Source organism: Pelodiscus sinensis, chromosome 3 (genome assembly GCF_049634645.1).
Source record: "Pelodiscus sinensis isolate JC-2024 chromosome 3, ASM4963464v1, whole genome shotgun sequence".
NCBI classification, from domain to species: Eukaryota; Metazoa; Chordata; order Testudines; family Trionychidae; genus Pelodiscus; species Pelodiscus sinensis.
Window position 1 is genome coordinate 198,314,338 of NC_134713.1, and position 19,895 is coordinate 198,334,232.

At 51.6% G+C, this 19,895-nt stretch overlaps 2 protein-coding genes across 3 annotated transcripts in view; one reads left to right on the forward strand and one right to left on the reverse strand.

Annotated features, from left to right (window-relative positions):
• ATL2 (atlastin GTPase 2) overlaps window positions 1–9,244 on the forward strand; it is a 67,370-nt gene extending 58,126 nt beyond the window's left edge. For both annotated transcript variants that reach the window (XM_075925851.1, XM_075925852.1), the window contains exon 13: window positions 9–9,244. In XM_075925851.1, the coding sequence (XP_075781966.1) occupies window positions 9–128 (120 nt within the window). In that variant the 3' untranslated portion in view covers window positions 129–9,244. The remainder of the gene's footprint in view (window positions 1–8) is intronic.
• On the reverse strand, window positions 4,117–19,782 carry EIF4A3 (eukaryotic translation initiation factor 4A3). Its single transcript, XM_075925859.1, has 12 exons — window positions 19,577–19,782; window positions 15,843–15,915; window positions 14,268–14,334; window positions 11,835–11,897; window positions 10,673–10,805; window positions 9,163–9,243; window positions 8,596–8,737; window positions 7,448–7,586; window positions 5,868–5,983; window positions 4,966–5,073; window positions 4,603–4,730; window positions 4,117–4,348 (listed from the first exon to the last, which is right to left on the reverse strand). The coding sequence occupies exons 1-12, from the start codon at window positions 19,728–19,730 to the stop codon at window positions 4,332–4,334; spliced, it is 1,221 nt and encodes a 406-aa protein (XP_075781974.1). The 5' UTR covers window positions 19,731–19,782; the 3' UTR covers window positions 4,117–4,331.
• Between the last annotated feature and the right edge of the window lie 113 nt (window positions 19,783–19,895).

The window sequence follows — 19,895 nt, forward strand, 5'->3', positions numbered from 1 at the left end:
TACCACAGGTATTGAAGCCCCTGAGTGAAAATTTGTTGGAGGATAACATGAGGCAGTCTGTAACAAACTCGATCAAAGCAGGCCTGAGTGAACAGGTGTCTCACCATGCCAGATTAAAGACAGACTGACAGTTCATCTCCTCTTCAGCTCTGCCCTCATCCTAGACATGCTTGCTGTACAAGAACTCAATAAAAATAAACCAAAGTTTACAATCAACTCTAGCAGTAGTTTAGTGTGACCGGCTTCACAGATTGGTGCCATCAAATGTGCAAAATACATTTGTCAACGTGAAGCATTCGCTTTAGTCTGAGACAGACCAGTGCCATGGAGACTGGTAAGTGTGGGGACTCGAAATACAGTTGTAGTGTATTGTGCACACTGTGTGCCAGCATGAGTGACTTTCCTCCTTTTCTGGGAGGCTGCAATCTCTGATGTACAATGGAAATGTATCCTCTGTACAAGGATGTTTCAGGGAAGTAATTTTCAAATGTGTACAAGGAAATCTTTTACCAGTGTATTTAGCCACCCAATATCCCATTAGAACTTTGACGTGTGGAGTATTTATAAAAGCACTGCATCGAGTCCAATTGAAATGTCAGTGCCAGCTGACAGTGAAGCCATCAGTGAGCCACTGTATAAAGAGGAGCTTGCTTTACTGCTTTTTTCACCAGTGTTACCCCAAGGCATGTGCTGGTTCCTCTCAATGACATTAGAACTGCTGCAATGAAGGGAGTGACTCAAAATGTATCTGTCTTGCCTTTCTGATTCACAGACTTTGTCCTACAGGAGATGCATATCAGAAAACTGAGCTGTCTTTTTCTGCAGTTTAGCCTTCATGTATATAACACACGATTAATTTTACTGGGGAAGTTCCATCCAAAAGAAAGTTGCCTACAACTATGAAGCAATGAGTTAGGCTTGTCTGTACAGAGTGTTTAGTTTTATTTTTAAGAAGTCAGATAGGGCGTGTATATGAAATATAAATATATAAATACAATTTTGTATCAAAGTTTTGTAGTTTATGGCAAAACCTGGTTCTGTGGTAGGCTAAGTCCAGTCCCTGTGACAGAATGCTTGTGGCTCACGTAACTGTGTGAATGCATAAACAGTTTGGCGTTTTTTGATATATTTGTGATATTTACCTGCCCTGAGCACGGCGATCTCTCACCCACTGGGAAATCAATGGAATGTTGGTTGTGAAACTTCTTGTCCTCTGTTGCATTTTAAAGTTTTCCTGTAATTTATTTTCAGTACATGATTAAAATAAGTTGTGTATATATGAAATGAAACTCATCTTTCTTCTTTAAGAAATGCTGGCATATGTATTCCACTACATAAATCACGTCAGCTATTTATTCTCAAAAGGTAAAACAAGGATTGCATGCTGTATTTAGCACAAATATGCTCCAGTTTTTAATGAAGATGAACTTGAAAATACATTGTTCCCCTTTCACTTTGGCATATGTTTGAAAGAGAACACTGGTTAGCTCGTTTTGTAAAAAAAAATAAAAATAAATGTGTGGTGGTATATCATGCGGATTGATATCCCATAAAGCACATTACTTCACTTGTTGAGCTGCATGTCAATTTGAAAACGCTATGGATTGTATTTTTCTGAAACTTTGTTTTGTTATGGATTGTGACCTTCAATTCCATATGTATTAAACTGATATTATCTGAAGTGTTCTCAAATATATAAACGAAGCCTAAGCAAGGGTAACTAAATAGCATCTTAGCTGTTTTTCACCTGAAAATGATCAGTTTGTGCAATGGATTGTTTTGCATTTATAATTACATAGAGAAAGTATTAAACTGATTGGTTAAAGCTCCTAGAACTTCCTTTTAAAGAAAAATGAAAGAATTTAGTCAAAAGATGCATTCTGGCATACAGCAATTCTGCTGTGAGTATTCCATGCAATAGACAGTAAATTCAGATGGGAAACAATAGGAACATCAGTGTAGCTTGTCTGTATTTCTGGAGGAGCAAGGGTTTGAGTGACAGTTAAAAAAAGACAGTATGAACTAACCTTTTTATTGGACCAACTTTTGCTGGTGAAAGATGCGTTTGAGCTACGAAACTATTTTGGCTCATGTGGCTTCTTTAAACCTTGCAAGGCTGGATGCAGTTGAGTAGAGCAAATAAGTTTTTTGTAGTTTGACAATCTAGTACATTAGAAGGATAAATGGTAATTCTGCAGGACCTCCCAGTGGTGCAAATTTACTCCATTATTGTGCTTCTGAAGGATTGTCAGGCTCTCTTCCCAGTCCCTGAAGGTACAGTCTTTGTCTCACCTATAGCAGAACTGACACCAGGCCCACTCTGTTTCAGAAAACGTTTGCCTTAAACCTACTGCCTCAACTTCCATTCTTGAACTGCTTTCCATCTCTATTCTAGTAACTGCCTTTCATGCAGGTTTTTCCAAGAGAGATAGTGTGTAACCTGCTCTCTCTAGGCTGCAATTAGTAGTGAGAGAAATTGTGTTCAGTGCTGAAAACCCTTTTGTATAAACCACTGTAGCCTTCAGGAAAACACTAACCGTGTTTCCTATGGGGCAGGTGCACTTTCTAACTATTCTGCTGTGGGGAAAGGGTCTTTATCCTCTTCCACCTGCTGTGTGCAGAAGGGCTGACCTGAACTGAAGTCCCTGCTCCACATCAGTTATGGGCTGTAAACCCCCATTTAACCATAGAACTGGAAGGGACTGAGAGATGTCATTGGTCCTGCTGTGAGGGCAGGGGCCTGTACTCAAGCACTGTCTGTTCAAGCCTGATTATGATCTAGAGTCCCATGATGGCTTAGGGCTATCTGATCAGGCCTGCATGGCTAGAGCAGCCCCCACCTGTGACTTGCTGCTCCTGGCTGCCAGTTCGTGGTAAGAATCATCCAGTAAGGGTGATGTTTACCAGGCAATGAGTTCCTTGTTCCCATTCCTGGAGCAGGGATCTGAAAAGTGCTAATCCCCGTGTGACAAATCTAGCCTTTCATCACAGCACACTGCTCCCCCATTGTCCTCAGCACCCTTGTGGAGTGAGCTCAACTTTGCAGCAGGAGCCAGGTAAGCTTAAAGTTCAAGAACGTCTGAGACTTCAGTATAATCACATGCCCACGCGTTCAGGGGAGAAACAAAGTGCTGCCCCAGACCAGGTACAGCAACCCTTTGTCTAGAACTTTATTTTCAAGGTGCCTGCCTGTTCACTCACCCCCTACTCCACTGGGCTGCTGGGTCTGTCAGAAGCTCACTTAACACTAAGATCTGACAGCAGGGGCAGGTTTCCATTGAAACCAGTATGGCCCTGGCTACCTTGTGTTTGACACATGCTTGATGCCACTAAAGGAGTTAGAACAGCAGGGGTCTTACTGCACTGAGGACAGACTTGAACCCACGCCAAAACTGGCCAGTGGGACCAAACTTCAGTCTGATCATCTGAGGTGAAAGCCACACAATGGCACTGTACAGCAGTGACCAAGGGCACTGAACAGCACGTACCCCTCCGCCTTGGGCAGTGACAGCTGGGGCTGGGGGGCCACACAGGGCCATGGGAGCAGCCTAGTTTGATGGGATCAGTGGTTACTCCCTTCCTCCCTAAGGGAAGGTGGCAGCTTTGTCATTTTTCCAGGAAGCATCTAGTCACTGCTGGAGTCCTGCTCCACACCACAATGAGAGTGATGTGCAGCCAAGGTCCAGACCCTTTTGTCAGGGGAGTGAAGAGAGGAACTGAAGCCTGCAGCAGCCTTCTCAGCATTGGTGCTATTAATGGGACCAAGCTTCACTCTACCCAGGCTGAGTTTCTGCCATGGTCCTTTTTAAAAAAGGCTCTTGCAGGGCCTTCAAAATACCCAGCTGCCTCTGGCTGCCAGCAGCCCCATAGCCCTTGCTGCACACTGCCACTCCAGTAGTCTAAGATGGCAAAAGTCAACCCCCACTCTTGCCACAGCCTCACTTCCCTGAGATGGGGGAGTCACCCTATTACTCAAACAGCGTGTGTGCTGAGCCCCCAACAATTTCACAGGTGGGTTTTCATGGACTTAGGAACTGGCAGCCAATGTTGGTATTTCATAACACTGCATCTAACTGATCCCTAGCCCTGGTAAGCAGCAGGCAGTTCCAAAGGGGGTAGTTTGATAAAACTGCTTTATTTGAAAAGTGGGTCAACTGGAAGTGACAGCATTATTTACATACACCCCCATTTACAGATCACACCAATACAATGGCAATGTTCGTTAAAGGACTCGTCACTATTAAATAAAAATACACGATTCGGACTCCCTCTAAAGTAACAGTAAAAATGAAGTTGTCCCCTTCAACTGGTCTTCTAAGCATCTTGCTGCTTCAAATGAGATCAGCAACTGAATTGGAGAGAGAACACAAGTTACGCATCTGTGGCCATACTAGAAACTGCAGCAAGCAATACAGCCCCTGCACTGGAACAGGGCACCCCTCAACTGAGCAGGCTTTTCCTTTACAAGTGGTTAAATTCCAGCACGATAGAATTGAGACTTTTCCTGAGTCTCTTGCAGAAATGACATGGTGATACACTAGGCAGCTGCCACTGGGCCAAGCTGAGCTAGGAGAGTCCTAGTTGTAGGCACCCTACACTCACCATTCATGGGCATCTCGTCAATCTGGGTAGAGTAGTATTGTTCAATATCGCGCAGGATACGGATGTCATCGTTCTTTACGAAATTGATGGCAACACCTTTTCGGCCATACCGACCGGATCTACCAATTCTGGGGAAGGAAAAGCTCCAGGATTAGTGGCTGAGGGGGGAGGGGTAGCTCAGTGCTTTGAACATTGGCCTGCTAAACCCAGGGTTGAGAGTTCAATCCTTGAGGGGGCCATGGAGGGATCTGGGGCAAGTCTGTCAAGGATGGTACTGGGTGCTGCTGTGAGGGCAGGGGACTGGACTCCAGCTCCGAGAGAGCTCTCGCCAGTCAAATTCAGGAAAAGGAGCCATTCCTGTACCTGTGTATATACAGTTCTCTGTTGTTGGGCAAGTCGTAATTGATGATCAGAGACACCTGAGGAACATCCAAGCCCCTGGCCCAGACATCTGTCGATATAAGCACACGACTGCCAAGAGAGAAGAGCAGAGTTATTGCACCCCACTCGTACTGCAAGTGCGTTGCAAAGTGAGACAAACCAGCTTCCTGCCGCACACTGACATGCCAAGTGCCACTGAGCAGCTTTAGGAAACCAGGTAATAAGAAAACTGCTTCAAAGTGCTGCAGAAGAACATGTGTTGCCAACATGCATCGTACAGCTGAGCCATTCCCCTCCCTCCCGCTGCAGGAGGGAAGTGTGTAAGCCCAGCTCTTTACACTGAACACCTCCAGCACACTGCGGGTGGCTAGCTGCTGGGCCCAGGAAATGAGGCTAGAGCACGTCTGTTACGTCACCGCAAGGCTCCTTGCTCTTCACCGGGGCCCCAGCTCCCTCCAGGCAGAACTCGGCCCAATACACAGTAAGCCAGCTTTTGAGGAGGGGCCGGAGAAGCGGAAAACATCTCCTGTACAAAGTGTCACGTTCAGCTGCAGGCTGCCTGGCAGGGCACAGGAAAGGCTTCACGTGCTGAGAAAAGCCTCAAACTCTCCAGCTCCTCTTATTGAACATCACAGGCTGACTAACATCATGGTTCCCCTTCAGCTTATGCCAAGGTCACCCATCCTGAGGCGCTACGCAACACGGTATCGCACTGGGAGTCTGAGCGCTAACAGTCACGGATCGCTTACTCTAGCAGCACTACAAACATTGGGGAGAAGTGACGGGGCAGAGGAACAGATACTGAAGCACAGTTCAGCCTCCTAAAGGACCCTGGGGAATCCTGGTCTCAAACTATAATGCACCGAAAATTACAAGTCACTTGCCTTGCCCCGGATCGGAACTCTTTCATGATGGATTCTCTCTCCTTCTGTGGCATATCACCGTGCATTGATGAAACCGTGAAGTTAGCTTCTCTCATCTTCTCAGTCAGCCAGTCTACCTGCACATCCAAACCACAGCTAGTTACACTTCTGTACTGGTACCGCTCTGCTGCTCCTGATCTAATGGGTTGCTAGTCACGCTCCAAGAACCACTCTCGTGAAGCTTTCACACACAAAGGCAAAGATTAGAGGGAGCTACCACTCCTCTCCTCCATGACTGCTTTAGGTCAGGCTTTCAGAAGGAAAAGCTGGCTAGCTTCCTGGCTATGGAGCCATGGACCACTGAGGGAATTCTAGCCTAGTTCAGATGGATCACTCCGTTTGAACTAACGTCTGCAAGATTCACCACTAGCTAATAAGCAGCAGCTAAGACAACCTCCGTGGAGAGCAAATTGGTCCCCTTCAGTAGACTTGCCTGGGCAGTGAAATCATCTGGGAAGGGCAGGCTCCATTATTCCTGAGCATCACTGATTAACAGCTCCTACTGTCACTACACATCCGGGAGGGGGATCCAAGCCTAGCACTGGGCTTGCCTGTTTGGTGCAGGATGCTGTATTCCACCCCCACCCCCCAGCTGTGAATCAAGTGCATTTTCCAAGTTCATAGTCCTCTTGGAACTGAAGTGCTAGTCGATGGGATTGTTCTAAAAGGGCAACTCCACCTGTGGCTGCAGTTCTCCTTTTAGTGGGCAACATGGCAGCACACAGCTGGCTACGGACTAGCTCAGTACAACCGCATGGACAGGAGACGCAGCGCTGGGTTCCAAGTGCCAGTTCAGCAGGCTCCAACAGGCAACCCGTGCCCTGGGTTCTAGTCCCAGGAGCTACTAGCTGAACTAGTAAGGAGCGAAGTCAGTTCTGCTGCCCGCGGCCGTGTCACGTCACAATTCATGCGGTTAGTCGAGGGGCTGCTGCTGGGCAGGTCAGTGGCAACGTGACTGACAATATCGTGGGCTGCCGTAGGTCCATTTATATGTTTATACTCCCCAGGGAACAATGTTCCTCCCCTTTCCAGCAGCCTTCATTGGCCAGGGCTCCCCCCACAAATGTATCTGAGCCAGGAGGCTCAGTCCATGGGACAAGGTAGGTGTGAGAGCAGAGGGCGAGTCCATGAACAGATCAGGGCCCTGCCCCACAACAGTTCCTGGCTGGACATCAGCCACTCTTTCAGAAAACATCCAATCTTGATTTAAAAACTGCTAGTGACAGAAAACCCACCACATCCCTCGGGATTCTCCTCGCCTCTGCCAACCCAGCCTGGAAAGAGGGGCTCCAGAGAGGAATCCATCACCTTGGAGTGAAGTTTCTCTGGTCATAGCTAAAGGCTTTTGTTATTAAAAGCTAATTGCCATGAGCAGGTGGCTGCAGTTTAAAGCAAGAGAAGCTACTGAGATTAACAGTTCCTCTGGCTAACAGCTGCTAGTCTTACATTACTGGATATTGATAATAATCCTAATTGGCAGGGGAACCAACACAGCCACCATTACAGAGCTGAACACGAACACTAGTTTGCTGCAACCTTACCTTCCTCTTGGTGTTACAGAAGATGACCGCCTGTGTGATCGTGAGTGTGTCGTACAGGTCACACAATGTATCAAACTTCCATTCTTCCCTTTCCACAGCCACAAAAAACTGCTTGATTCCTTCCAGAGTCAATTCATCACTGCAGACAGAAAGAACCATTGTGCCTTACTAGACACTTCAGGGTAGTTTGGAAGCCAATACATTTCAACTAGCCAGCCATGCTGAACTGAGTTCATGCTCTTCTTACACTGAATTGCTGACAGGGTTGATAAAAATAGTTTTTGGCTTTTTAAAGCCATGAAAATTCTACATTTAAGTTACAATTAAATCTTATCACAAACATGCTACTCCTACATTTATGATCTCATAAAAATGAATGAATGGCTCTTGTCGGTCCAGTTTAACCACCAGCTCTTGCTCCTTGAAAGTTCGGGGCTTTCAGTTTCTGTTTGCACATGGTTCTCAGCTCACTAAGACAGACAGCCTGGATCGAGTTTGTTCTGGGTGTTTGTGGGGTAAACACAGGCCAAGCACAGCAGTTAGTTAAGACACTGTTTAAAGAGAGACAATACACAGGAAAGGATGGAGGCAGCATAGAAAGGAACAATGGAGTGGACTGGAAAAGCAAACAATATTCAGCGCACAGCTTCCTATATTCTCCTATACTTCTGGAATAAGAGATCCTCTCTGGGAATATTGTGAATAAATCTGTTCCCTGGGTAAAAGGAAAACATGTCCCGATAAGCAGCGCTAGATAATGATGCAAGGCCTAGCTGCAAGAACGAATCATAAGGCAAACTTAGTGGGAGAAAATGATGCAAATGACGATGCAGCTGAAGAACAACGTGGAGCAACTTTGCAATGCATCATTCTTCAGGACTCTGCCTTTAGTAGAAGTGTGATTTAAGAATTCACAAGCTGTATGCTGTGTTGGATGTTGCTAGGAAAAAAATGTTTCTTAGCTAATCCTTATGGCTTGGTTCATTAATTTCAATCATTTACAGCATTAACTTTCTAGTACAACACTGAAAAACTTTGAAGCAATCCCACTTAAAAGTCCTCACTTACAGAGGAATACTAATTGCAGAGACTGACAGACCAATTACCGATGGAACTCGAGTTGCTTTTCAGGTGGAAACATCACTCACCGTTTAACCAAGATGCGGATTGGGTCAGTCATGAATTTGTTGGTCATCTCCAGGATTTCGTGAGGCAAGGTGGCACTGATCAGAACCACCTGAGTAGCTGGGGGCAGGTATCTGTACACATCATAAATCTGCTCTTTAAAACCTGCCAAAGCAAACCAAAGAGCACAGCAGTGTTACAATCTGTGGTTTCCTCGTTCTTACACTGACTCTGGAATTCAAATTTAAGATTACACTGAAAGACAAACATTGGGAAGTAGGGAATTCACAGTGAAATCACCAAACAACTTCAACTCGGTCTTCCCACCCAGGCTGCAAAACCATAGTACCCTACACAAAATGGAGAGGTTCTGAGGCCCGGTTGGGGACCCAGTTCTGGGATGAGCCGCCGTAAGGATCTCTCACTATATCAGATCAGGTGTAGCAAGTAGTCAGAAGGCTAGTGAAGTTCTAACCAGCAATATCACTCGCCCTTTAATTGCCAAAGGGCTACTGTTTTAGAAATAGAATGGCTAGTGCTCTGCACAATGTAGCATGAAGCAGAAGGGGAGTACAGAGCCGATTTCTTACCCTTATTAAGCATCTCATCAGCTTCATCCAAAACCAGCATTTTGATGGCACGAGTCCTTAAACTTCGCCGCCGAATCATATCTGCAAGATTTCAGTTCAGTATTGTGAAACTGGCTCCAGACACACATACCTGCAACCCTCCCTGGCAGCTGCTATCCGACAGTTCTACTTATCTCTGCATCTGCAGCGATTTATCCCCACAGTGTGGCACTGAATTCATTTGACAGCCCAGGAAGGCCAGGATGCCTGCAGCTCTCTGATGCTTCTTGGTAAGCTACAGACAGGATGCACCCACTTATCCAAACAGTGTGAGGAACAGAGATTTTAGTGGGTAGCTGGGAGTGTGGATAGAACCAAGAGGGCTGCCTCTCACTGCCGCCCTCCCAACGTTCTCCCTTGCAGTAGAAACATCTGCACAAGGTACAGACTTCACTGCTGTTGCTTTGCAAGCACAGGAACAACAAAGCAGCAGACTCCCTGGCAGCTGGCTTCTGAGGTTTTCTGTGGAGGTGGCAGGGGTCTGGAACAGGCTGGGTGCAGAAAGGAGCTTAGGGTAGGAGGGGGAATGGAAAGGAACGTGGTTGAATGAGGAGTTAGGGTTAAACCACAGGATACATCTTATGATGTGGGGCAAGCAAGGTAGGAGAAATGAGTTGCAACCCATCTGCACAGTACCGGTGTGACAGCAATCTATGGTATGGAGGCAATCAGCTGGAAGACATGTTTATCCTTTGTAAGCTGCTGCATTGGTTCCTGCATGCTGCCCAGGGACCAGCATGGACACTGGACACCTTGATGCCACATCTGCTAGGGCCAGAGCACGGGCACCAACCAGATGAGAAAAACTTCTCTGTAAAGAAGGTCCGAGGAGGCATAAGAACATTACGGCCAGACTGGGTCAGACCAATGGTCCATCTAGCTCAGGAGCCTTTGATCTGACAGTGGCCCTTGCCAGATGATCCTGTCTGTTCATTCCCTCTGGTGCAAGAGATCCATTGCCAGAAACCAGGAATGGGTGACACAAACAGAGGCTTGTAACGCAATCCCCACCCATCCTGGCTAATAGCTATGGATGAAAAGGCAGTAAGGGCAGTGTGGGGAGAGCAGTAGCTTCAGTTCCTACACCTCCCCCAGAGCTTCATACCAGTTTCTGGGGGTAGGTAATAACATTCTTAGCAAATTATTTTCTTCCTTGTTACTGTGCAAACAGCAACACAAACAAGAGAAACAGACAATTTGGGGAAGCAAAATTGACTATACACAATTAGCTTAAAAAAAGTTATTTCGCTCTCCCCAATTCTTTCAACTGGAGTGATCTTAAAAGTTACTGTTAACAGTAAAAATGAATGCTTAGGTTTATAGCGTCCCTTTATATGGGGTTTTCATACCAGTTCACATTTGCAGGAACTGAACTATCCCTTAAGCATGGACGCCATAAAACTCATCCAGAACAATTGTGTATTTTGGGTATTAAGCCAATTATGGCATAGCTAGTCAGTGACCTCCTTACCAAAAACACGGCCTGGTGTACCAGCAACAACGTGCTGCCCATAATCCAACTTCCGGATATCTTCACCAACATTTGTGCCTCCGATACAAGCATGGCACTGCACATTCATGTAGTCACCAAGAGCAAGAAGACCCTGGATCAAATCAGCACAGAAGAAACATTTAGACAGTTCAGTTCACAGTAACACCACAAATTATATGCAATGAAATCCTTCAATAGGCAGTTCGGGTCCCTCCCTGGTTTGCAGATCTTTCCATATTGCACACCTCTCTGCCCCTGCTCTAGCCTGGGGTGCTATTCCTGTGCTTTCTCTGTAAAGCAGGAGTATGAAAGAGAGGACTGCTGTTGTGCCTCCCACACTAGGAAAGGAGTTGAGAGCACAGGCAGGAACACGGTATCTCCGTACTAAATCTAAGTCCCTCAACATTTAAGTTAGAGCTGGTAGGCCAAATCACAAGCATCACAAAATTCGCAGCTGAACTTAAACAGAGGAATTGCATCAATAAGGCAACATTTTCTCTGATTGGGGTATTTCTAGCCACACACAAGTTTTCTCAATGACAAGATTCAAAACATGGGATTTTTTTTTTTGATGCTCCAAGAAGGAAAATGCCATGGTGCCACACTCCAAAAAGCCAGGATAAAAAGCTACAGCATCAAAGCAAAGCTTGCAACACACTCCACAGGACATCTAAGGCAGCACTTGTGCTCCCACCCAAGCTGCACAGAAAAATGAATAAATTCAGCTTCACAGCATCTCAGAGATTTGCACACGTCACAGAAGGCGCACTGCAATGCCATGTGAGCACAAGAGGAGGAACACACACTACCCGTTACCTGAAACTTCCTCAGGGATTCTAACATGAAGAGCCCAGCTGTACCACAGCAACCAATAAGATACTTACTTTTGGGCTAATCACAAGTTATTCCAGTGGAATCTCAGTAAACCAGCAGTATTATCAATTTGTGACTACACCTAATACAGTAGTAGGTATAGAAACAAGTATATGTACCACCATTTCATTTTCTATGGAGGAAAAGAATCACTGCAAATTTTCAAAATGCTAAAAGTTTACCAGCTGTTCTAGTAAAACTGGTGAGAAAGTACAAGCGCAAACTATGTGCTCAAGAGTTTGGTTGCTTCAACTTTGATTGTTCTTACCTTTTGAATCTGTACTGCCAACTCCCTGGTTGGTGCCAAAATCAATGCCTGAGTTTCACGGACCTGAATGAAAGAGTGAGAAAGTCCAATATCACCCAAACGTAACACTGGGAGTGGATCACAAAGGACTTGGAAATGACAGACACCAGGAAGGATTCAGCGTGAAATTTAGCACAAAATGGATAAGTGTTTACAAGGATTAACTCATCTGGGAAGTTGCTCCTGCCGAAATGCACTCACATGAGAATACCTTCCTGTGTAAGGCACATTCAACAATAGCATTCATCAGCATGTTCCACTCCAATGGCTTGATTTTCACTATGCTAGCTGCAACTAATCAGTCAGTCCTACTTTGTGAAAAATACTAACGATGACTGTATGTGTTCTTTGTGTGCACATGAATAGAATAGTGTGATGGGTGCCCACTCCACACCTACCCTGAAAGATCAAGGCAGGTCAGAAAGGCCAATTAACTTATTAGGTTGCAAGCCATGGGGAATTAAGATAGAGAAGCCTTAATTAGAAGAAGCTCACCTTTGCAAGAACTGATGAGGCCTAAGTAAGCATGCAAATTGACAGAAGAGGTGCTCGTAAAGGCTGGGCTGCAGCCACTTGCTGGGAAAAGGATGGAGTGTTTGCAAGCTGTATACGGGTAGTCCAGTTGTTGGGGGAGAGGGGTGAAGGGAAGAGGGCAGGAAGTTGGGAGGCTGACAAGCTCAAAGAGGGGAGAAGCCAGGGAGATAGGAAGCTCAGGGGAAAAACACCAAGCAATCGCCGTCGAAGGCTGCTCTACTAATGGACATAAGAACAACCATACTGGGTCAGACCAAAGGTCCATCTAGCCCAGTATCCTGTCTGCCAACAGCAGCCAATACCAGATTGCCCCAGAGGGAGGGATCAGAACAGCTAATCCTCACGTGATCCCTCCCCGTCACCCTCTTTCAGAGAAACAGAGGCTAGGGACACCATTCCTACTCATCCTGGCTAATAGCCATTGATGGACCTAACTTCCTTGACTCTATCTAGCTCTTTTTAAAATCCTGGTAAAGTTCTGGCCTTCGTTGCATCCTCAGGCAAGGAGTTCCACAGGTTACTGTGCGCTGAGTGAAGAAAAACGTCCTTTTGTTTGATTTAAACCTGCTGCCTATTAATTTAATTTGGTGACCCCTAGTTCTTGTATTGTGGGAATAAGTAAATAACTTTTGCTTATTCACTTTTTCCACATCTCTCATGATTTTATAGACCTCTATCATATCCCCCGAGTCTCCTCTTTTCTAAGATGAAAAGTCCAAGTCTTTTTAATCTCTCTTCATATGGGACCCTCTAATCATTTTTGTTGCCCTTTTCTGAATCTTTTCCAATGCCAATAGATATTTCAGATGAGGCGACCACATCTGTATGGCGCATTCAAGATGTGGGCGTCCCATGGTTTTATATAGAGGCAATAAGATTTTCTGTCTTATTCTCTCTCCTTTTTTACATGACTCCTAACATTGTTTGCTTTGACTGCTCCTGCACACTGAGTGGATGTTTTCAGAGAACTCTTCACAATGATGCCAAGATCTCTCGAGTAGTTATAGCTAAATTAGTCCCCATCATAGTGTATGTTCAGTTGGGACGATCACGGCAAGCCAGCTGCGCTGTCTGGCATTTTGCGCATGCGCAGATCGCCTGAAGCCGGCTTTTCCGGGTTACAATCTACTCTCCACGGGCGAGTAGATTGTATTATTTGTTGAGCCCTGGGGATGATGTTTTCCAATGAGCATTACTTCACATTTATCACCACCACATTTCATTTGCCATTTTGTTGCCCGATCACTTAATCAATGAGGGGGCCCCTGAACTGGGGGGGGGGGGCAATGTTCCCTGTAAGCTGTGCGCTTGTGCAGCCACTACGGAGAAATTCAAATAGCCCCCAGCTGATTAGCCAAGTGCTCACAGCTAGGCTCTGCTTCTATTGATGGTGCACGTTCCCACATGTCTCAGTGCACGAAGTGTATTCCGCCTATGGACGGAAAACAGAAGGAACACTGACTGGGACCTGGAATAGAGGGTGAGCCCAGGTTCCCCTACCAGCTGCTGAGAAACAGGCACTGACTGGACAGTGAACAGGAAGACTGCCTGAGCCCATCTGTTAAGAGAGACTTTGCTACCCCACAAGGGGGAACCCAGTGACCAGGACAGAGGGCCAAGTGCAGAGAGGCTACTGCAATCCCTGGAGCAAGAAGAGTCTGAAGGACAACGGGAGAGACACTGTTACAGGAAGGTGCAGCACCTGGCACAGCTAATCCGGAAGACCAAATGGAGGAGGCACCACTAATGGTGAGTAGACTCCCGGTGAAAGATGGAAATACTTTATCATTACATTTGATTACTTCAAAAGTTTTCATCTTAAAATTGTAACATGTAGTGTACTTAAGTGTTGAAAGGTACCTGGATGTCCAAACACTGTAGAACAGAGATACAAAATGTTGCTGTTTTGCCTGTTCCAGATTGTGACCTGGAAAGATAAAGCATTTAAGAACCTATTTCTGGAGAACACACAGAGATAACTTTAACTTTCCCCAAAACAAAAGTTAACTTTCTGTTAATCCTTCAATAGTCAACAATACAATTAATTGCCAAACTTAATTTTCAACAATGTATCTTACCACACTTTAGCAAATGTGGTTGTCATTTGCACAATTAAAAAAATTGTTTGACACTAGTAAATCCCCAGGACTGGAATGCCCAGGCACTAAACTAACATCTTCCATGAAGATGACTTGGGAATCATTTTGCTTCTTTGCAAAACAGGTCATTAGGTGCAGGGAGAAGGGAGTGGGAAGTGTTTTTTGCTTATTTTACAGTAGAGCTCTCTGAAAATGTCAAATCCATTTCTCTGGTTTTGCTGGAAGACTTTCCTGAGAGTCTCAGAGTATGTTTACTGGGAGCTCACGTTTGAACTGAGGGCACATCTACATGCACAGTGCTGCAGTTGTACCAACGCAGCTCCACCTCTGCAATGCCTCTGGTGAAGAAGACTCTATGCTGATAGGAAAGACCTTTCCCACTGCCATGATAAAAGCACCTCCATGTATGGCAGAAGCTATGTTGGCAGGAAAAACTCTTCCACCAAAGTACTGCTGAAGACATGAGTGCTCACGTCAGTGACAACAAGGAGTTCAGTGGCACCTTAAATAATTAACAATTTTATTAGGGCATAAGCTGTTAGCCTTTAAGGTGACACAGGACTCCTTGTTTTTGTTGAAACAGACTAATTACAGTTACCTCTCTGAATTGTCAGTAACTGTTACTCAGAGTTTATTCAGACCCTGAATGACATAAGTTATGCTGATAAACTGTAGTAGACACGAAGTCTGAGGTGACTTCTTTGACTAACATTTTGAATCCAGGGGTTGGATAAACAGGTGTTAATCCATGACTAAAAATCTCGAGTGCTCCACTTCCCCCGCTCTACACATCTCTGGCTGATTCTCATGGTCAATTTCATGGCTTTGACATAAACCTATTTTAGGCAAGAACTTTAATCTTGAGATGGGTTATGACAAAGCATCATGAAAGTCCACATGACCTAGCACTGAGATGTTAGGTGAAACCAAAGTTTCACCTACAAAAACATTCAACTGGATTTTAAAACTAGTAAATCTGTACCACTATCAGCAGGAATTAAAAAACCCCTAAAAACTTAGTGTCTCCTTGCCAAAGTTATTGTGTACTGCTTTTCCCATACAAATATTTTAATGACTAATTCAGTTTCCATAAGTGTAGATTACAGAATATACAGAAACTTAAGACAGTAACAAAATATTACAGGTAGTTTAGTGAGCACTCTGTCTAAAAAAGAGTCTGCAGAAAGCCACATAAAAATGAGGGCTAGACCCTAAATATGGAATAGGGCAGATCCAAATGCACCAGGGCAGATCTGACGGCAGAGTCTAACCTTTAATTCTCCCCAACATTTGTATCATCAGCAAGTATCAGTAGTCAATGTACAATTCCACTTACTGTGCAATCACATCTCTTCCCTTGATTATCTGTTTGATTGCTCTCTGCTGAATGGCGGAGGGTTTCTCAAATCCTAGAATGTTTTGAGTACAAACACCCTTTAAAGGTTTCTTCCAGTATACAGATCAGCAGAGCGGTGTCAATAATTCATAAGTCAAAGCACTGAGCCCAGAGCAGGGGTGGGCAAAAGGGCCACGGAGGGCCAGATCCGGCCTGCGGAGGGCCCCGCCGCCAGGCCAGTGAGGGCTTGGGGGCAGAGGGAGCACGCCCTGAGGGGTGGGGGGGTGGGTGGGGGGAGACTGCGGGCGCCCCAGGCCAATGAGGGCTTGGGGGCAGAGGGAGCACGCCCTGAGGGGCGGGGGGGGGGGGGCAGGGGGAGACTGCGGGCGCCCCAGGCCAGTGAGGGCTTGGGGGCAGAGGGAGCACGCCCTGAGGGGCGGGGGGGGGGGCGGGGGGAGACTGCGGGCGCCCCAGGCCAGTGAGGGCTTGGGGGCAGAGGGAGCACGCCCTGAGTGGTGGGGGGGGGGCGGGGGGAGACTGCGGGCGCCCCAGGCCAGTGAGGGCTTGGGGGCAGAGGGAGCACGCCCTGAGGGGCGGGGGGGGGGCGGGGGGAGACTGCGGGCGCCCCAGGCCAATGAGGGCTTGGGGGCAGAGGGAGCACGCCCTGAGGGGCGGGGGGGGCGGGGGGAGACTGCGGGCGCCCCAGGCCAGTGAGGGCTTGGGGGCAGAGGGAGCACGCCCTGAGGGGCGGGGGGGGCGGGGGGAGACTGCGGGCGCCCCAGGCCAATGAGGGCTTGGGGGCAGAGGGAGCACGCCCTGAGTGGTGGGGGGGGGCGGGGGGAGACTGCGGGCGCCCCAGGCCAGTGAGGGCTTGGGGGCAGAGGGAGCACGCCCTGAGTGGTGGGGGGGGGCGGGGGGAGACTGCGGGCGCCCCAGGCCAGTGAGGGCTTGGGGGCAGAGGGAGCACGCCCTGAGTGGTGGGGGGGGGCGGGGGGAGACTGCGGGCGCCCCAGGCCAGTGAGGGCTTGGGGGCAGAGGGAGCACGCCCTGAGGGGCGGGGGGGGGGGGCGGGGGGAGACTGCGGGCGCCCCAGGCCAGTGAGGGCTTGGGGGCAGAGGGAGCACGCCCTGAGGGGCGGGGGGGGGCGGGGGGAGACTGCGGGCGCCCCAGGCCAGTGAGGGCTTGGGGGCAGAGGGAGCACGCCCTGAGTGGTGGGGGGGGGGCGGGGGGAGACTGCGGGCGCCCCAGGCCAGTGAGGGCTTGGGGGCAGAGGGAGCACGCCCTGAGTGGTGGGGGGGGGCGGGGGGAGACTGCGGGCGCCCCAGGCCAGTGAGGGCTTGGGGGCAGAGGGAGCACGCCCTGAGTGGTGGGGGGGGGCGGGGGGAGACTGCGGGCGCCCCAGGCCAGTGAGGGCTTGGAGGCAGAGGGAGCACGCCCTGAGGGGCGGGGGGGGCGGGGGGAGACTGCGGGCGCCCCAGGCCAGTGAGGGCTTGGGGGCAGAGGGAGCACGCCCTGAGGGGCGGGGGGGGGCGGGGGGAGACTGCGGGCGCCCCAGGCCAGTGAGGGCTTGGGGGCAGAGGGAGCACGCCCTGAGGGGCGGGGGGGGCGGGGGGAGACTGCGGGCGCCCCAGGCCAGTGAGGGCTTGGGGGCAGAGGGAGCACGCCCTGAGTGGTGGGGGGGGGGCGGGGGGAGACTGCGGGCGCCCCAGGCCAATGAGGGCTTGGGGGCAGAGGGAGCACGCCCTGAGGGGCGGGGGGGGCGGGGGGAGACTGCGGGCGCCCCAGGCCAATGAGGGCTTGGGGGCAGAGGGAGCACGCCCTGAGTGGTGGGGGGGGGCGGGGGGAGACTGCGGGCGCCCCAGGCCAGTGAGGGCTTGGGGGCAGAGGGAGCACGCCCTGAGGGGCGGGGGGGGGCGGGGGGAGACTGCGGGCGCCCCAGGCCAGTGAGGGCTTGGGGGCAGAGGGAGCACGCCCTGAGTGGTGGGGGGGGGCGGGGGGAGACTGCGGGCGCCCCAGGCCAGTGAGGGCTTGGGGGCAGAGGGAGCACGCCCTGAGTGGTGGGGGGGGGCGGGGGGAGACTGCGGGCGCCCCAGGCCAGTGAGGGCTTGGGGGCAGAGGGAGCACGCCCTGAGTGGTGGGGGGGGGCGGGGGGAGACTGCGGGCGCCCCAGGCCAGTGAGGGCTTGGGGGCAGAGGGAGCACGCCCTGAGTGGTGGGGGGGGGCGGGGGGAGACTGCGGGCGCCCCAGGCCAGTGAGGGCTTGGGGGCAGAGGGAGCACGCCCTGAGTGGTGGGGGGGGGGCGGGGGGAGACTGCGGGCGCCCCAGGCCAGTGAGGGCTTGGGGGCAGAGGGAGCACGCCCTGAGTGGTGGGGGGGGGGCGGGGGGAGACTGCGGGCGCCCCAGGCCAGTGAGGGCTTGGGGGCAGAGGGAGCACGCCCTGAGTGGTGGGGGGGGGCGGGGGGAGACTGCGGGCGCCCCAGGCCAGTGAGGGCTTGGAGGCAGAGGGAGCACGCCCTGAGGGGCGGGGGGGGCGGGGGGAGACTGCGGGCGCCCCAGGCCAGTGAGGGCTTGGGGGCAGAGGGAGCACGCCCTGAGGGGCGGGGGGGGCGGGGGGAGACTGCGGGCGCCCCAGGCCAGTGAGGGCTTGGGGGCAGAGGGAGCACGCCCTGAGGGGCGGGGGGGGCGGGGGGAGACTGCGGGCGCCCCAGGCCAGTGAGGGCTTGGGGGCAGAGGGAGCACGCCCTGAGTGGTGGGGGGGGGGCGGGGGGAGACTGCGGGCGCCCCAGGCCAATGAGGGCTTGGGGGCAGAGGGAGCACGCCCTGAGGGGCGGGGGGGGCGGGGGGAGACTGCGGGCGCCCCAGGCCAATGAGGGCTTGGGGGCAGAGGGAGCACGCCCTGAGTGGTGGGGGGGGGCGGGGGGAGACTGCGGGCGCCCCAGGCCAGTGAGGGCTTGGGGGCAGAGGGAGCACGCCCTGAGGGGCGGGGGGGGCGGGGGGAGACTGCGGGCGCCCCAGGCCAGTGAGGGCTTGGGGGCAGAGGGAGCACGCCCTGAGTGGTGGGGGGGGGGCGGGGGGAGACTGCGGGCGCCCCAGGCCAGTGAGGGCTTGGGGGCAGAGGGAGCACGCCCTGAGTGGTGGGGGGGGGGCGGGGGGAGACTGCGGGCGCCCCAGGCCAGTGAGGGCTTGGGGGCAGAGGGAGCACGCCCTGAGTGGTGGGGGGGGGGCGGGGGGAGACTGCGGGCGCCCCAGGCCAGTGAGGGCTTGGGGGCAGAGGGAGCACGCCCTGAGGGGCGGGGGGGGCGGGGGGAGACTGCGGGCGCCCCAGGCCAGTGAGGGCTCCGCACTTAGTCCCGGGTGCCCCGTGCAGGGCGGGGGGGGAGCCAGGCCCTTCCTGCTCTCCCTCCCCTGGGGGCAGCGCCAAGTCTCCTCCCCCCCGCCCTTCAGAACAGCCGGCAGTTGGGGGGGGGAGGCAGCTCACGCACCCCCAGGCCAATCAGGGGAGCACAGAAGTGTCCTGGCCCCCGCCCCTTCCGCCTGAGGCCCCGCCCCTTCCGGGGCAGCCCAGGGCCAGTTCAAAACCGGCCAATAACCACCGCCCCTCCCCCCCGGCCCGAGGGCTGCTCGGCGCGCGGCGAGCGAAGCGCTGCGCAGGCGCGGCCCGCGGGGCAACGGCCGCGGCGAGGGGAGCCCGCGCGAGGCCCGGCCCCTCCCCCTCCCGCGAGGCCGGCGCGCACCGTAGGCGTAGATGCCGCGCAGCAGGTCCTCGCGCAGCCCCATGGTGTCGAAGGTGGGGGTCACGTCCACCTCCTCGCTCGTCTCGAACTCCACCTTGGTCATGTCCTCCTCCTTCAGCAGCCGCTTGCGGGCCGCGCCCGCCGCGCCCGACATGGCCGCTCCGCCTCGCGCCCAGCCTCTGCCGCGCGCCTGCGCCGCGTGACGGGGAAGGCGAGCCTCGCTGCGGAGCTGGCCCCGCCCCCAGGCGCTGGCTCCTCCTCCCGCCCTAGGACGAGCCGGGGGCGGGGCGCGGAGAGCAGAGGCCGCCGCGGGGCGGGG

What these genes read in the sequence shown, in the direction of transcription:
- EIF4A3 (XM_075925859.1), bottom strand. Translation starts at nt 19,730, where the DNA reads ATGTCGGGCGCGGCGGGCGCGGCCCGCAAGCGGCTGCTGAAGGAGGAG. An exon ending in GCGCGGCATCTACGCCTACG is followed by an intron (nt 15,916 to 19,576) that starts GTGCGCGCCGGC and finishes AAAACATTCTAG; the next exon opens with GATTTGAGAAACCCTCCGCC. An exon ending in GAGTTCCGATCCGGGGCAAG is followed by an intron (nt 5,074 to 5,867) that starts GCAAGTGACTTG and finishes CTCTCTTGGCAG; the next exon opens with TCGTGTGCTTATATCGACAG.